General features: G+C 36.6%; 3 protein-coding genes across 4 annotated transcripts; 2 read left to right on the top strand and 1 right to left on the bottom strand.

Annotated features, from left to right (window-relative positions):
• Positions 1 to 3,007: 3,007 nt before the first annotated feature.
• LOC103507994 (2-oxoisovalerate dehydrogenase subunit beta, mitochondrial) lies at positions 3,008 to 7,939 on the top strand (the record flags this gene model as incomplete). The annotated part of the gene is made up of 6 exons (XM_026822707.1): positions 3,008 to 3,217; positions 3,919 to 4,074; positions 4,499 to 4,670; positions 5,143 to 5,288; positions 6,250 to 6,336; positions 6,779 to 7,939. Coding segments are annotated over 6 exons (912 nt in total), but the record flags the coding sequence as incomplete, so codon positions are not given.
• Positions 7,215 to 16,329, bottom strand: LOC103507987 (facilitated trehalose transporter Tret1-like). 2 transcript variants are annotated; one of them, XM_008472508.3, is made up of 9 exons: positions 16,123 to 16,329; positions 15,684 to 15,744; positions 12,336 to 12,450; positions 10,768 to 10,959; positions 9,978 to 10,285; positions 9,444 to 9,600; positions 8,969 to 9,142; positions 8,313 to 8,598; positions 7,215 to 8,014 (listed from the first exon to the last, which is right to left on the bottom strand). In XM_008472508.3, the coding sequence occupies exons 1-9, from the start codon at positions 16,167 to 16,169 to the stop codon at positions 7,669 to 7,671; spliced, it is 1,686 nt and encodes a 561-aa protein (XP_008470730.1). In that variant the 5' UTR covers positions 16,170 to 16,329; the 3' UTR covers positions 7,215 to 7,668. The 2 variants fall into 2 exon arrangements, with proteins under 2 accessions (XP_008470730.1, XP_008470731.1); XM_008472509.3 differs by lacking the exons at positions 15,684 to 15,744; positions 16,123 to 16,329 and having other exon boundaries at positions 12,322 to 12,453.
• On the top strand, positions 12,835 to 16,796 carry LOC113466917 (tRNA-splicing endonuclease subunit Sen2-like). The gene is made up of 4 exons (XM_026822708.1): positions 12,835 to 13,049; positions 13,254 to 13,941; positions 14,220 to 14,356; positions 16,524 to 16,796. Exons 1-4 carry the CDS (start codon positions 12,837 to 12,839, stop codon positions 16,656 to 16,658), a joined length of 1,173 nt encoding a protein of 390 aa, XP_026678509.1. The 5' UTR covers positions 12,835 to 12,836; the 3' UTR covers positions 16,659 to 16,796.
• The last annotated feature ends 128 nt before the right edge of the window (positions 16,797 to 16,924 follow it).

The raw sequence follows: 16,924 nt of genomic DNA, 5'->3' as shown, positions 1-16,924 counted from the left end.
CCCATTTTACCTCAAATCGGTCCTACTCATTTTGGGGCTATTTAATTTGGTCGCAGGTGTTGGAAGATACTATTTGCGAATTTTATGCCCAACTAGGAGGTAATTTAACTGTCCAATTTTATCACGTTTAGAATAGTAGGTAGTAGGTAGGTACACCTTTAATTCTACCTTCTTTGTAATGAAGTTTTTATTATTATTAAAATATTTCAAATTATTATGCTGTTTAAAGTGATAGATGATATTATTGTTTATTATGAAATATCTATGAGTAATTTTAATTTTATAATTTCATGGCAACTTTGTTATTATTTTTTTAATAATAATAATTTATTTGTAAAAAAAAATATAACTTTAAATTTGTAGGAAAATATTATTGATAGTTATTTTATTATTGTACCTAAAAGATAAAATATTATTTTGTATTTTTCATTACATTCAATAATAGATATACATACATAATATTTGCAACCGATTTTGCATAAGTAACTTTACCTAAATATTAATAAAATGATAATATTATTTCTGGCAATATAGATCCTTTAATTATCCCTTCAGTAGGTAGTTGAACAAGTAGCCATTTCCTGGCAGCTTTTACTTTGTGCCTGCTTTGCTCTGCTCTACTGGGGAGCATAGGGAAGAAAAACTCACCTCTTCTCTAAACAGTTTTAAACAACAACGTATGCGTAAGGTTACATCTTACATCTCTGCAGAATGTTTTTGACATGGTTTATTTATTGCATAGTCTATTTAAACATGTTATTTAGTCTTTAGAATCAAAAGTTACTCAAAAATTCATTTAGTTTTTGTTCTTTTTAGAGGAACATTAAGGAATCTATACGTACATATTGGAAAATCATACATTTTAGCTGATCATTATGACCTTTTAAATTTTTTTATTTCACAACATAAGGTGGTAAAGATGGCCAAAGGACTTTAGAAAAACTGTACAACCTATTTATTTATTTATTGCGTATGTTGATGAGGACAGTGATCTTTGAATATTTACGACTCTTCAAGATCCGCCATTTTTGTATTCCTTAATGTACCTATACATTATTTAAAACTTTTATCGACTGCCTAAATGTGACGTTTTTTGCAGACAAATATTGCTAAAAGGACAGTGAAATGAATCTAAGTTAAAGGACATTAACAATATTAGTATGTGTTTCCAATTTTACGTCATTATTTATGCAGTCTATTTTATGTTGAAAATATTGGTAGTCTACGTAATAAGACAGTTGGAATGAGTTCGAGTAGGTATCCCATTCGCAGACATAAAAGAACATTTTGACTGTACAATATTGAAATATTAGGAACCTATTATAAGTCATTGACAGATGAAGTCTTGTGCTAGGAATTAAAGAAGGTGTAAGTTGAAAATAGGTATCTGGATTATCTGACATTTTAGTACGTTTAGATGTTATTAGAAATGCAATGTAGGTACCTAGTAGGTACTATAGCACTTAGAACAAAACCCAGATGCTGTAATATTTCCAACTGGTTCAATACATTTAATTTTTCAATATTTTATTTTTATAAACCTTTTTTTCCAATAGTAGGTACATCGGATTTTCCTTTTTCACTTAGATATTATTACTTTTATCTTGAACACATTACACAAATATTAATAAAAACAATTTATAACATTTTATACAATGAAAAAAGGCATGCATGATTTTACGTAATATGTAGCAGAAAAAAAAATCGGAAATTTTCCTTCTTTTGGAACCCTGTTGATAATGGTAGGATGACAGGTACTCACTACTCATCATAATGTAATGAGAGAGTTATCTATTTTATTTCAAATCATTTGCATTCAGGTAGCGGAAACTATTTATGTAGGTTTGTTATTTCCATTCACTTTCCCACTTGTTCCTAGAATTACACATTGAACACCATCATTCCACGTTGCTTTGGAAAGCTCAAAATACCCTTTTCTCCCAGAAATATCAAGTTCTGCGAAATAAACTTTACAAAACGAGGTGAAAATTCAACGAAATAATTGCTCAACCTCTCTACCTTCATACCTACCTCTGCAATATTGCTTCACATAGTCATATATCCTGTCTTCCTTCTCTCTTCGATTTCGGGACGATAAGACCATAGCAGTTACAGTTCCCTCTGTCAAACCTCTTAATAATAATAATAATTCTGTACTGAAGTTAAGCGACTCTGTTCATGGTTGGTATTTGGATGGGTGATCAAGGTTACTGGACTGGATTTTTCCAGTCCAGTCCCTCTCAGCTACTCAGCTCTCAGGGTGGAGGTGAGTGGTGAGTAGCTTATTATTGAATATGAGGGTGTTTTATCCTGAAGTGAGAAGAGCTCTGTTGTGAAAATTTTCAACTTGATTGCATATAGAGCATGTCTGTAAATTTGTAAAACTGAAAACTCTTGAATGGTTGGTCCAGTTTAACAAAATTACACTCAAAATTTTGCTGATTAGTTCTTGAAGACTCTGTTTCACTGAATGTAATTTAATTAAAATGGTACAACCTATTCCTCCCTAGGTCAATATTTCAATCTAGCTGATCAAAGGGAACACCAATATTGAAATGAAGATTGCCAGGAAATGGAAATTCAGGGAGCAGCCTGTCAAATTAAAGAGAGGGAGATGAATTATTGAGAAAGCCAGACCCCATAGAGAACTTTAACATTGGAGGACAGACTTGATAGGTTGAAATCCAAGATCATAGGACAAGAACACCTACGTAATTGGGTAAGTATGAGTTGTCAACATATTGATATAGCTCACAGAACCAGGGCTTATTATTGAAGAAGAAACAAGTGGGGCCCGTCCCTCTGGGAATTTTTCAATCTTGGTATAGACCCGCCACACGCAGAAATACATTTCTGCAATTACGCGGTCGGTCTTGTTATATTTTATTGGATACTCAACACTGATTTACATTTTTCAATGAATTTGTGAACTTCTTTATCTATTTTCTGTATTCAATATCTTTTATTTCATATAATTTTTGAGGCATAAATATCACTTCTTTATCTTATTTCAGTTCTGTTTGGTGAGGACGTAGGCTTTGGTGGCGTGTTCCGTTGCTCCTTAGGTCTGCAAGAGAAGTATGGCAAACATCGTGTATTCAATACGCCTCTATCTGAGCAAGGCATAGTGGGCTTTGGCATTGGACTAGCTGTTTCAGGAGCCACGGCCATTGCTGAGATTCAGTTTGCCGATTATATCTTCCCCGCCTTTGATCAGGTGCGTCTTCATGCAAATTTTGAAATTAAAATTGGTCCAAGCCAGCCTAGTTAGCTTGGTTGGTAGTGCGTCTGCCTTTTAAGCGCTAGGCCACGGGTTTGATTCCCGCCCGGGACGTATTTTATCCTGAACGGATAATATTCGTTCTCAGAACGGCTGGCTTTCTCCTATCCTGTCTTCCTTCTTTCTTCAATTTCGGGACGATAAGACCTTAGCAGTTACAGTTTTCCTCTATCAATACCTCTTCAAAAAAAAAAAAAAAATCCAATTGGATTATGTAACCTTATTGCCAGCGTAGTTAGCTTGGAGCGTAGCGCGCCTGCGTTCGATTCCCACCCGGGGCGAACTTTATCCTAAATAGATAGGGTTCGTTCTTGGAACGGCTCTCTCCTATCTTGTCCACCTCTCTTCGATTTCAGACGATAGTTCTAGTTTTCTCTATCAAACCTCTTCGAAAAAAGAGCTTACTATTGTGATAAAGTACTTACTTACAAAAGTAAAAAAAAAAAAAAAAAAAAAAAACTGGCTGGGGAACCTTAAATAGGGAGTAGACCAGTTTAATCTGACTGGGGGAGTTTAAACAGTGAAGATACCAGCCTGTAATTCCGTTTGCTAAAGAAATGGCAAAGGTTAAGTTCGAAGGACATTCATTTTATTAATTTATTTACTTTCCTACCTACCTATATGTTTGTTGGTTTTAGATCGTGAACGAAGCAGCCAAGTATCGGTATCGGAGTGGCAATCAGTTTTCGTGTGGTAACCTAACTATTCGCGCACCCTGTATGGCGGTAGGACATGGGGCACTCTATCACTCTCAGTCTCCTGAGGCTTATTTTGCTCACACTCCTGGTATTAAGGTAAGGAAATTGAGGCTTTGTATATGGAAGACTGAAAAAGTGTACCTACTTAACAAATATTTGGGAAGACTGTCCCTAATAATCTGTCTCTTTGTACGTACATTCACACACTGATCGCTCTATCTCCAGAACCCAAACACCTAAAAAGCTAAAATTTGGTAGGAATACTCCTAATATATTCTAGATGTGCAATAGGAGAGGATTTTGCCGAAATCTAAACTGATCTCGAGTTCTCAATATTCTGTGGCGAAACGTGCTAGTATAAACAAGACTTTTAAAGTGGAAGGTAACCACTTGGCGAAGTTAATGCCGGAACCTTTCCAAAATTCTATTCCTCGGCTGGGATCGAACCCGCGCCCTCCTGTTTACCAGGCGAGCACCTTGACCACTACTCCACCTAATCGCGTTCTAATTCTATTTCCAGGTCGTTATACCCAGAGGTCCTTACAAAGCCAAAGGCCTCCTGTTGTCCTGCATTAAAGATAAAGATCCCTGTATCTTCTTCGAGCCTAAAGTTCTGTACCGGGCAGCCGTAGAAGATGTACCTGAAGATTATTACGAGTTGCCATTAGACAAGGCGGACATTTTGGTAGCAGGTAATCTCTTATCTTAGTAATAGATAATTATTCGTTTTTTAGGGATAGATAAGAATTATGTTGGGGAAATATTGGTCCCGACGCAACGAAAGAAAGAACAAAAGGAGGAAAAGAAAGAGGTAGACACATTTTTAATCCTGTAAAACTTTGATATTTCGAGGATACGTATTTTTAATATTTTTTTCAAAATCAACCTTCTTCTTTTTCTTCGCCTTTTCCCGTGTACGACGGGGTCGGCGTTTTTCGTCAGCCTCCCATTTTTTTTTTTTTTAATTTTTATTTATTTTATTTTTATTTTAATTTATTACAAAAAATATTGATGTAAAAATAATTTTGCACTTTAATGCAGACAATATAACTATAAATAATGTTTATTAAGTTGGTATTTAACGCTACCATGATAGGTTTTCAGGCATGGATACAATTTCAACAGATAGATAATGTATGCCTAACTTCTTGTTTATATTTGCAGGCACGGACGTGACTCTGATAGGCTGGGGCACTCAGGTTCACGTTCTAAGGGAAGTAGCAGGGCTGGCTAAGGAACAGCTAGGAGTATCATGTGAAGTGATAGATCTCGTGTCCATCCTACCCTGGGATCGTGAAACAGTCTTTCAAGTAAGTTAAACATCTGATAAAACACTCGCCCGGAAAGCGGGAAGGCGTGGGTTCAAAAATTTATGAAGCATTAATGATCGTCACAGATGTATTAATGATCGTTTAATACCTTGTGCTAAATTTCATGACTTGGACTCGAACCACCAACCTTCAGATCCGAAGGCCACCGCGCTAACTACAGTATTTAAGTTGGTAATTGCACAATTTGTGTTTTTACATTTTTGTAGGTACTTCTAAATAAACACTATTAATCGGTACATATTTATTATTTACATGTGGGTATTTTATTTAATAATCTAAGGGGTGATTCAAAAAGAACGCCGAATTTAAAAGCACTATAAAATGCAATTTATTTTGACAAAAATAGAGGAAAAACATTCTATTCTCTTCAGGAGACCTTGAGGTTTCGTCCAAACGAGGCCAAAGGAAATTAGACAGCATCGCACGGTAGCGAACTCCATTTACTGTGACAGCATTCCCTTCTTCGGTCCTTTCTTTTTTGAAGAAACCGCCGCTCCAAATCCCGCACCAAACCGTAACTCTCTGAGGGTGCATTTCTCTTTCTTGGATCACCCTTGGGTTCTCAGATCTCCATATTCGGCAATTTTGCTTATTAACAAATCCGTTTAAATGGAAATGGGCTTCATCGCTGAAAATTATCCGCTTAGCAAAACCCTCATTAAAAGAACTCTGTAAAAGAAACCAAAAACATTCCTTATGACAACATAACCTCAATGATAACAGATCACGAAAATTGCTAAAACAATGATGCCAACACAAAAAAACAAAAATGGCGGCATTTTTAAATTTGGCGTTCTTTTTGAAGCACCCGAAAAAAAAAAAAAAAAAAAAAAAAAAAAAAACGAAAATGGCGGCATTTTTAAATTCGGCGTTCTTTTTGAAGCACCCGATACTTATTAAAGTAATAAAGTTGTGTTTTCATTGTTTGTTTAAATTTCAGTCTGCAAGAAAGACAGGTCGTGTTATCATAGCACATGAAGCTCCGCTCACCTCAGGATTTGGTGCTGAACTAGCCGCTTCCATTCAGGTAACAAGGAAACTTGGACAAAAAAAAAAAAAAAAAAAAAACAAAGAAAGAAAGAAACTGTCAGGTAAAAAGAAAACTTGGAAAAAAAAAAAAAAAAAAAAAAATCAAAGAAAGAAAGAAACTGTGAAAACTTTTTTTAAGAGGTTTGATAGAGGGAACTGTAACTTATTGTTCCGAGAGAAGGAAGGCAGGATAGGAGAAAGAATTTCCCTCCAGGCAGGAATGGAACCCGCAGCTTAGAGCTTACAAATAAGGTGTGCTACCTTCCAAGCTAACGTACCTATTCGGTTTATTTCCCAAGGCGTTGTGTTTTGTTTAAGTTTCCTTTTGTGAATTTTATGTACAATTTCTCTATCAAGTGTTCTAACATTATTAAGATATTGGTCACTTAAAACTTTTCACCGGGTACTTATCAATTTTCGTTTCTCTTTGTGTTTTGCAGGACAAATGCTTCCTAAGTTTGGAAGCTCCGATCCGACGAGTGACTGGCTATGACACACCGTTCCCTCATATATTCGAACCCTTCTACATACCAGACAAGTGGCGATGCTTGGAAGCCGTCAAGCAAATCACCAGATATTGATTATGGTGCGGCCTGGGTTCGAATCCCCGCAGGTTTGAAAATTAGACAGCTTTAAACAGAAAAGAACCATCCATAAGGCAATTCCCCTTACGGATGGTTCCTTTCTGCTTAGCCCGATCACACTTGTTCGAAAAAAAGAAAAAAAAATCGTGTCGTGTGTAGTGTGAACACTCTCATTTAAATTACATTGCCTACAGGACATTCGGAAAAAATCGGATGAAACTCTCACGACAAGTGTGAACAGGCTCCTACTGATGTCCAATTGAAAGTTTACCTTTAGAAACGTGAAACTCTCTTTGGAATAATACGAAGATTATGAAGTACATAGCTTTTTTTCTGTGAAGTCGACTTGTATTGGCAAAGGAAGGCCTTCCTAGTTCCTTCCTAGGGTAGCGGGCCTGCCTTGTAAGCGCTAAGTCACGGGTTCGATTCCCGCTCGGGACAGGGAATAAAGACGTCTTTATAGCAATCTAGCCTTACTATTACATTACATTGAAATGGGGGTCTTTTCTGACGAAATTCCTGTGTGCGGAGTCCAGTATGTAGGACTATTGCACCCAGTCTTACTATAAATATTATAAAATCTTATATCTACATTATCTACAATGTACACACATAACAAACTCAGACTTTATATTTCTTCCGTACAAAACACAGCCGATACTCATCCTCAGTAGAAAAAAACATCTCTAGAAGCGCTGTCAAACTTTCTTGATTTGGCGGGCGGAGCGCTACCGCGGTCCTTAATATCAGGAGAAATATTTCTCTATCTCAACGAACGTCTTGCCTTTGGTCTCGGGCAGATAGAAGTACACAAACCCAACCAGTGTGAACGACACCAGGCCAAACACATTGAACGTTCCTATCACACTCGAATGGATAGCAAAAGGAAACGCCTTCACCATGAAGAACATACACACGTAGCCATAGGATATCATTAGGCCAGAGCATACTCCGCGGGCATAGCTAGGCAAGAGCTCGCTGATCATGGTCCATGGAATGACTATCACGCCGACAGCCGAGAAGAAAACGTACAGAAGAATGAACAGGAGGGAAAGCCAGTCACTGGAAAGTGACGAGTGATCCACGCATGATCTGGAAGGGGAAAAAAAGATGACCAATGTAAGAATAACTTTTTTAATATATTTCATCATCTCATTCGAAACCCAATGAACTTTAACAAGAGATTCTTATCCTAAGCTTAATCTATACTTTTAAGACATTGTCTAATGGCCAAGTCCACAATCTCAGATTAAATTAAACTCGCTTTAAGTTTTAACTCTCAAATTAAGCAATCTGATTGGTTCATTTCATTATACCTAATTGCATGTAACAAAACCGACTATCTACATTACTTTCCTTCCTAATAGAATCAGGAAAGTAAAAAACTCACTTGCTACGTGGAACATTCCAGTTTTGCCTGTGCCGTTTCAACCTATGTGGTGCATCATGCTCTGACGAATTGTACTCATGTGTTGACATATTGCTTGCCATTTGATATGTATACGACGTATTGAACGCTGACGGTGGTACTTGCATCTCGTTATGCCATGTAGAGTGATCTAGACGCATAGATTCATTCGGAGTGACCAGGTACTCGTTAGATTGGATGGCACAGTTTGTGAATGTGGACTTCATGAGTAAATTACTTGACAGGAGGATGCTGGAAACACCTAGACCTGGAAGGAATATAGGATGGGAACAAACATAGAAATATGATTACTGCAGATAAATCGGTTCATTATGATTTTATGCCATACCTATTTACCTGTTGGTCTTTACAAATCCGAAGGAATTTAATGTCCTATTAGGCCATTTTCCTAAGCGCGTCCCACTATTTTCCTACAATATCACTGCTAGCTTCCACGCCACGGCAATTTGTCGAGTGTGCAGCATTCATGGGTATTACCTAATCCAAAGGAATTTTTACTGTGTTAACACAAACACAGCTCAACAAATTTTACGACTTGACTTGGACTTGAACCATCAATCTCCAGATCCGAAAACTACCGTACTTACTACTTCACCCCTGAGGTGTTGTATTCATACCTGCAGCGGATACTATCAAGAGTTGTTTCCTGCCAAACCCCCTGGCCAAAACAGTAGTAACCACACTCATACCAAACCGTATGATACCGAGAAATACCAGAGCGTGAGATTCATCTATCTCAGTGCCCACCTCCTTGAACAGTTGCATGGCGTAGAAAATGACGGGGTAGACTCCTGAAATGACAATAGATCGTTCATCGTAAATGACACATATCAACATGAACCCAACCATTTCAAGCCTTGGAAACTTTATGTCAGTATTTTTTTTATACCCATATTCCATATTACTAAATAAATAAATTGAAACTCTTTAATAAATACAAAAAAATGCTCATCTTTACATCCTTTTTATTTGTAAAAGAAAAAAAATCTTCATAATAGTCTTAATTTTTGGCTTTATTTCACTCTGCGTTTTCAACATGTCGTTTTTAGTTCCATAGGCACTTTTCCATATAAGCATCATATTTCCTCTTACCTGTGAATTGCTGAAGGGTGAACAAGATAACTAGCAGAATCAACGGCTTGTAGCATTCTCTTGTAGTTAATATCTGCCTCCATAATGCCTTCTTATTCCTGGTCTCATCATACCTCGTACGAACCTGGCATAGCACACGCCATTCCTTCTCAAATATCTGAATTGAGGAGGTAATAAATAATTAGTCCGCTGTCATCCCGAAATCGAAGAAGAAGAAAGGAGAATATAGAAGAAAGCCAGCCGTTCCGAGAACAAGCCTTATCCTTTCAGGATAAAGTTCGCCCCGAATGGGAATCGAGGCTAACTATCCTGGCTATCCATCCCTTTGATGTATAGAATACCATATTATAGGTACAACTTGTTTAGGGTTTTAAATAGCAGGATTTTTCTGGAGGAGCTTTCTCACATAACTAATACCTCTTCTATCCAAACCACTATTATTGGTTCGGGTCTGCCTCCATAATACCTTTTTATTCCTGTTCTGGAGATAGATATAACGAGGGACAAAATTCATTGGTTTGGGAAAGAAGTTACCTCTGGATTCCGATTCAAAAATTTAAGCGATTTTTCAGCCTTGGCCATTCTCTTATTGACATTAGCGGTTCGATCCATATTGATCAGCCAATGCGGTGATTCGGGAGCAAAACAAATCAGCACCAATCCGCTGATCAGAACCAGCGCGAGGAAACAATAGCTGAGAGACCTCCAGTCGAGATACAGATTGAGAATTGTAGTCAGCAGGATGCCACAGGAAATGAAGACGCTGTTGAGACATAGGATTGCCGGACGGAAATTCTCATGGCATATCTCCGAAACGTACACCATGGCCACTGTTGACATTCCTGGGAAACAAAAGCAAGTTGGAAGCAAAAGAAATAGCAAAGGTTGAGTGCGAAGGGCATCCACACGTAAAATTTGTAACCAAAACCAAATGTCAGCCCAAAGCAATTACCCTAGGGCTGATTGAGAGGTTGACGAAAAACTCCGACCCCGTCTGTACACGGGAAAAGGCGATGAAGAAGAAGAATGAATACATGGAAACAAAGTGAAATAGCAATAAAATTCTTTTGACCACAATCCAATAGTTAGAATGGCCCTCCACAAAACCTAAATCGTTCCGCTTAGTCTGCGGTACCAGTGTAAACTAATCATGGCGTTTTATTTCTTCCTGGGCCTTTCATGTACGCCAAAGGGCAGTATCGCATCTCTTCTCGCCCATCATATGAGATAACTGGTACTGGATTGAAAGACCCTCTCTCTAACAGAAGGTTGATTGAAAAAGAAAAAAAAAACAGACTGTTGAAAGAAGATACATATATCTTACCGCCGCCTATGCCAGCACATATCTTGGACAAATACAGTAGCTCTATATTCCCGGGATCAGCCAATATAGTGAGTAGGGACGAGATAATATATGGGACACACACGAGGATTAAGGACCATTTGCGGCCTATGTAGTCCATGATGGGGCCTATAACGGTCGAGCCAACTGGGCTAGTGATGATTACGAAACTGGCTGAAAACAGAAACGGGGTAGGGAGAGGGAGGTTATTCATTAGACCTTATTTTATTAGGACAGGCACCCACTTATTTATCAGGTAGACCTGATCAGGTCCGCCTGTCAGGTCTACCTGATAGTGAGTGGCTGGCATTACAAGTGTGTTATCATTTACCTACCATCATCTAGTGATCTATACCTAAGTATAAAAAGTTTTTAATTATTTTCTCTTGCACGTGTCTACTTGTCTAGGTAAGTATGTATTTTTATGTCTAACGCTACTAATGCCCTACTACATACGTCTCATTCTCGATTTATTAATGTGTGACATAACACAAAAAAGAAGTTCTTTACATTGCATTCTATTCTGATTTTCGATTCATAACTGATGATGCAAAATGATATGATGAAGCACATTGTCATACCATAACCTTGATACATACAAAGGTATCACGGGCTCTTTTTAAATCTCTAATGTTGGGCCTGATTCTAAAATTTGACCATTATTTACATATGTAGGAACCTGTGCAAGTGATTACCTAATTGATAATGCGTGTCTTCAACAGATTTCTTGCCAAGACTATCAGCATAATTCTCAAGATTCCCCAGTGGCTAGACAAATCTTAAGGTAGAAACACACTCTACTAACACGTGACGTGATGTGATAGTAGTGTGTTTTTACCTTTACTGTTTCCAAATTGGTCTAATTTTATTGTGCCGAGAGTTTTGTCAGCAATAATAATAGTGCTTATTTATACTGCTCGAATAGGACTGAAAACTCCAGCAGTAGACTACTACGTACTATTATTGTGGTCAAATTTTCAAATGAAGTTGAGTAAATTAATATTGTCAAATTAAATTAAATTGTCAATGTAAAATCAGCCTACTTGTTTTTAAGAGTCATTTGCTAGCATAGGGCGATAAAGAACCCACACATTATGTTATCAGCGTAACTATGAACACCCATCATAAGGGACACATTGTATTTGTTATCATGTAATTAAACAAAACAAGATACTCACGTCTGTACACCTAAATCTTTCATCTATCAAATTCTAAATGGGTTTCTATTGGTGCCTATCTATATTTCTGATACCTACACAATTTTGTCTAGCCTTCGGCAAGTATTGGACTTTGAATGTTTTTATACAATAGGTCCTCGCGAATCACTAAAGTTAAGTAACGTTGTGCGTGGTTGTGGTTAAGACAACACGAGGAGGGTACCTACTGCTGGCTACCCAAAGGTTCTGGGTTCGAATCCCGGTCAGAGCGGAAATTTTCTAAACAAACTTTTCTGTTCTTTGATGCGAACGCGATTTCGAGGTACAAAAAAAAATATATAAAATGGTGTATCTTGTCCGGGCCTAATGACTATGTTACCTGGTTATGTTTACCTAGCCAGGAGGTTTGGTCTATAGTGAGGTTGAGATATGGGATCTGGACAGTTGAATAAGTCATGTGGATTCCCACTTGTAGGACCAAAGTGTGAGCCAAACATGACGATATAATCTGGAAGGAAAATTCAATAATTTATTTGATACCTATTTTATTTAAACGCTTAGCAGCGAGGCCATGTGTGAATTTATGAGCAAATAAAAAACATAATATGTATGTTGGCACACTACTTCGAATAAAATAATGATTTTGGAGGTAAGTTGGCACCCAAACGTTACTTTGAATTTGCATTAATTTAATGAATCTAACTAGGAGATTTAGACGCTAATCCGTGGTCACTTATTTTAAGCTACGTCGCGTCAAGTACTTCAAGTAGACCAGATAGTAGAATAAGCCTGACCAACGCTGGGTATACATGTGTAGATAACGTACATAGGTACAAGATTTTTTTCCTATCAAAAAAAAAAAAAAAAAAAAAAAAACCTCCACAGGTGCTATCAATGTTTCTTAATTTTTCCTCTCCTTTCCAGACAATGTATCTACAAAACCCTCAGTCAAAAATAAAAGAGCACATTTCAAGCAGGATCACTGAAGTCAATGTACCCATTCCTATAGGGAACTCAGTGGCACCATGGCCAAAGTTTAGCGGGATATTTGTAGGAACCTCTGTGATAGTTGAAAACACTCAAGATGCTGCCCTGCTTTTGAATCATGTAAGTATACTTCAAGCCCAGTATTTTCCTGAAAAGAAAAATGTGATGTAGGTACAGTATCCATTTACATTGATTAAAACATGGATGATTATAGGTAGGTACTCACATGTTTCTATGGTACAGATTTGCAGTTTCTTTATCCCTTCAGACTGTCTCTCAGATTTCTAATGAGTATACCTACCTATTTTAATTTATTTTTTTCAGGGCTGTTTTGGTAAAAGTTCCTTCACTAGAGGCCGTTCAGGGTTTGAAAAGTATTCCATTCTCAGAAAACGTCAGTGGAAAAGGAGAAAACAATGGCAATCAGAGTGGATGTATTCAAAAAAGAATAATGTACTTTGTGAAAACAATATTCCATGTCTAGATTGCAATACTGAAGATCATCAACAAACTTACAAAGAAGAGGAAACTGAGGAAAATACACCTGGAAGTAGTAATCATTTACAAAGAGATAGATCTACTAGTCTGGACTGTTGTGATAAAATATTTCCTAAATCCAAACAAGAAAGTAATCTTACCTATGAGCAAACTATGCCCAAGTACACTGCCAATGAAACTCAAAGTGAAGTCATAGTAGTTAATGACTCAGATGATGAATGTATGGATGCTAGAACTTTTGTTAATAAACTAAATCCTACATGGCATGCAGAACCCATTTTAACTGTACAGGAAACTCTATGTCTGACATTTGAAGAAGCATTCTTCCTGAGTTTTGCTCTACATTGTATCACCATCAAACACATGAGCACCAAACAAGTGCTTTATCTAAATGATCTTTGGAAGATATTCATAAATAATGATCCTAACTTTGTGGAAAAATATGTCACATATCATTATTTCAGAAGTAAAGGATGGATTGTCAAATCAGGATTAAATTTTGGCTGTGATTTTGGTAAGATTATTGAAAGCAAAGTTGTTACAGAAAATCCTTTATTTATCACCCCAATAGCAAATAACCAAGAACTTTGTATAGTGTGGGTTCAAATCCCTACTGAGGATGGAATTTTATTAATGAAACTTCAACAGCTAGCTGCTTGAAAATGCCTCCAGGAAGAATTAATTCCTAACCTAGACTAGACCAGTACGATGACCATGTGTGAGGTTTCTAAAATAAAAGTTATAGGTGTCTATAAAGTAGAAAAAAGTTCTATAATAAATTTCTAATTGCAGCATTGTACAAGAGAGGACCTGCCTACTATCATGCTTCTTGTCTGGTCAAAATAAGGAACCTTAATCATCAGGACAAACCAAAACTATCATGGGAGCATATGATGGGGTACTGCAGAGTCTCAGAAGCTGCCAAGAAGGTAAGGTATCTACCTGCTATTGGACACTTACTAAGACACGGGACTCTAACTGCAAGAGTAATAGTTATTATTATTATTATTATTATTATTATTATTATTATTTTAATGGAGGCGTGAGAGAGCAGAGAGAGGATGTTGGAGAAGAGTGAAGGTTAAAATAAAAAAATAAACAACCGTGATAAAGTTCAGGGTTTAGGCCTAGTCTTGACAAATCAGATCTACTGAACTGAAGGCTAGGGGGATTGTCATGGGAGTACCTACCGAGGTACCTTAGGTACCACTGAATAGGTACCTACACCAACATAAATAGGTAGGTACTTGGTAATTGAATGAATCTTAGAACTCACTGAGAAAAAGAAACTCAGTGAACTAATATTATGAGACACAAGAACCACTAAATTACCTCTATTTCCTGAAGAAACGTTACCTACCTCATTAGGACCAATACCATCAAAATTAAACCAACCGTTCACGGAACAAACGGACAAAAATTAAAGGTAAAGTCAAGTTAAAACTCAAAACTCATTTCCTTCGATTAAATTTAAAATAGCCTACCTCCATTAAAATCACATGGAGAATGAGCTTACATAGGGGTAGCCTGTAAAAATCAGAGTATGCAACATGCACCACTCACCCCAGGTCAATGACCTCTGTGATTTTGCGCATTCCATTCAAGGTCGAACAAGGAGGTCAGAAGACAGTGGATATCATCTGTTTTCTTGTGGTGGCCATTTTTTGGCCATTTTACATTTTGTAAACAAACCGGCAAAGCGCGAAAATTCAAAATTTGTAAATAAAAATTCATTCTGATTTCTGAAATGGAAAAAGAGTGATAATGGTAAGTGATAAGAAATGTAGGTAATTTAAGTGCCTAGTATTCTACTAAAGGTAAGTCATTACTTTCATGTTGACAGGACATTTAGGGTTTCTAAAAAAACATCCAAATATGTCCTAAACTGTAGACCTTTGACCTGTTCTATGAACAAAGTCCTCCAATGCACAGAAAATATTAACAAATTAAAGGTAGGTAGGTACTACATTTTTTGTGCCTAATAAACAGGAAGTGCTTTGTTGGGTACAAGATTTTTTTCCTAGGTACAAAATTGCACATAGAAATTTCAGACTTAAATTTACCCTCATCTGAAGCTTTTACCCTCCATACTTTTTCCCCTAAACAGGAATCTTTTGCTTTCAAGACGGCGCCTTTCTCAGCCCTGCAAAAAAATTTATTGAAGGGGGAAAAATACCCCGTTAAAATTAGGGTGTTTAAGGCATATCCTATGAACGTTATTGGGGTATTATTGTAACGTACGGATGTAACACTTACCTGAGGTAAAACGTCTATCCATGTTGGCTTTGCAGATTTGTTTGCCTGTGAATTCTGTTTCCTATAAAACAGTAGAAAATGATCGATATAGCAGAAGAAGATTAAAATAAAGTAAATAGTAAAATAATAATAATAATAATAATAATAATAATAATAATAATAATGATAATGATAATAATCAAAAGACGTACAGTAAAGAAAAGTCACTTTGAAATGTCTTTCGAAATTGTTGAGGAGCTAATAAATTAGATTGTGAATAGAAAAAAGTAATAATAGCTACCTAGTTATCTGGGTTAATAATATAAGCACTTTGAAAATTCTTTACGTAGCGTAGGTGTGGGCATTCATCCCAACTGTGTAGAACCAAGATACAATGTAGATACCTACCTACTCCTACGCCACTTACCTATTCTAGTCTATTTATTTTAAAGGACTTAACTGTTGCAGAATCTCCTCCGAATTCCTTTCACCACGGGATGTCGACATATTGTTCTTGTGCTGGAACAAAAACAGAGGGGAGCATGGAACAAAATTTAAAAATAAAAATCAACTAAAAACACTATAAAATGCACTCAGATGATATTTCTTTATTCATTTTTGAGAGACTTGCAGTGTTCCCCTCTGTGAACAAGAGAGTCTACTGATTACTGATATTACTGAATAGATTATTTCCTACACACATAAGTAGGTAACCTACTAGTCCTACAGAGAGTGCTTCAGTAACGAAATTCGTTATCTTACTCACACACATCATGTGCTTTGTATTAGATATCTATTGATCTTTTTTTTTTTTTTTTTTTTGTATTATCATTGTAATTAAATTTCTTCTCATTTTCCCAGGATTTTGTAGTGTGTGAAGTTACATGGCCAATGGACACAACCAGAAACTCTTGCAATGTCAATGACATAAGCAAGTTCAGTGTTGCTCACAAAATTTTACAGAGGTGGACTGCCTCTGAACATAGAGAGACATAATTATGAAGAAATCAGGTAACTTCACTTTTTACACTGAAGTTTTCACATCTTCTTTTACTTGAAAATGATAGGAATGTCTGGAACTCTTACTAGTCCATTAGAGCTTGTTCTAAGAACAATTTTGTAACCAATTAGAGCTGTTGAATCCAGAACCAAAAAATAAATAAAAAGATGATTAGAAAATTTTAAATTAGAATAATAATTATATTTAAATATTCATATAAGTACCTTACAATAAAAATAAAGACATCTCAAGGAAAAATAAT

This window comes from Diaphorina citri, unplaced genomic scaffold (genome assembly GCF_000475195.1).
Source record: "Diaphorina citri unplaced genomic scaffold, Diaci psyllid genome assembly version 1.1 scaffold357, whole genome shotgun sequence".
Taxonomy (NCBI): domain Eukaryota; kingdom Metazoa; phylum Arthropoda; class Insecta; order Hemiptera; family Psyllidae; genus Diaphorina; species Diaphorina citri.
The sequence above is the reverse complement of the archived record's forward strand: the minus strand, read 5'-3'. Positions and strand labels throughout refer to the sequence as shown.

What these genes read in the sequence shown, in the direction of transcription:
- LOC113466917 (XM_026822708.1), top strand. Translation starts at nt 12,837, where the DNA reads ATGTTTCTTAATTTTTCCTCTCCTTTCCAGACAATGTATCTACAAAAC. An exon ending in AAATTTTGGCTGTGATTTTG is followed by an intron (nt 13,942 to 14,219) that starts GTAAGATTATTG and finishes TTCTAATTGCAG; the next exon opens with CATTGTACAAGAGAGGACCT. An exon ending in TCTCAGAAGCTGCCAAGAAG is followed by an intron (nt 14,357 to 16,523) that starts GTAAGGTATCTA and finishes TCATTTTCCCAG; the next exon opens with GATTTTGTAGTGTGTGAAGT.
- LOC103507987 (XM_008472508.3), bottom strand. Translation starts at nt 16,169, where the DNA reads ATGTCGACATCCCGTGGTGAAAGGAATTCGGAGGAGATTCTGCAACA. An exon ending in ATGTGCTGGCATAGGCGGCG is followed by an intron (nt 10,286 to 10,767) that starts GTAAGATATATG and finishes TTTGTTTCCCAG; the next exon opens with GAATGTCAACAGTGGCCATG. An exon ending in TGGAATGTTCCACGTAGCAA is followed by an intron (nt 8,015 to 8,312) that starts GTGAGTTTTTTA and finishes TTCCCCTTCCAG; the next exon opens with ATCATGCGTGGATCACTCGT.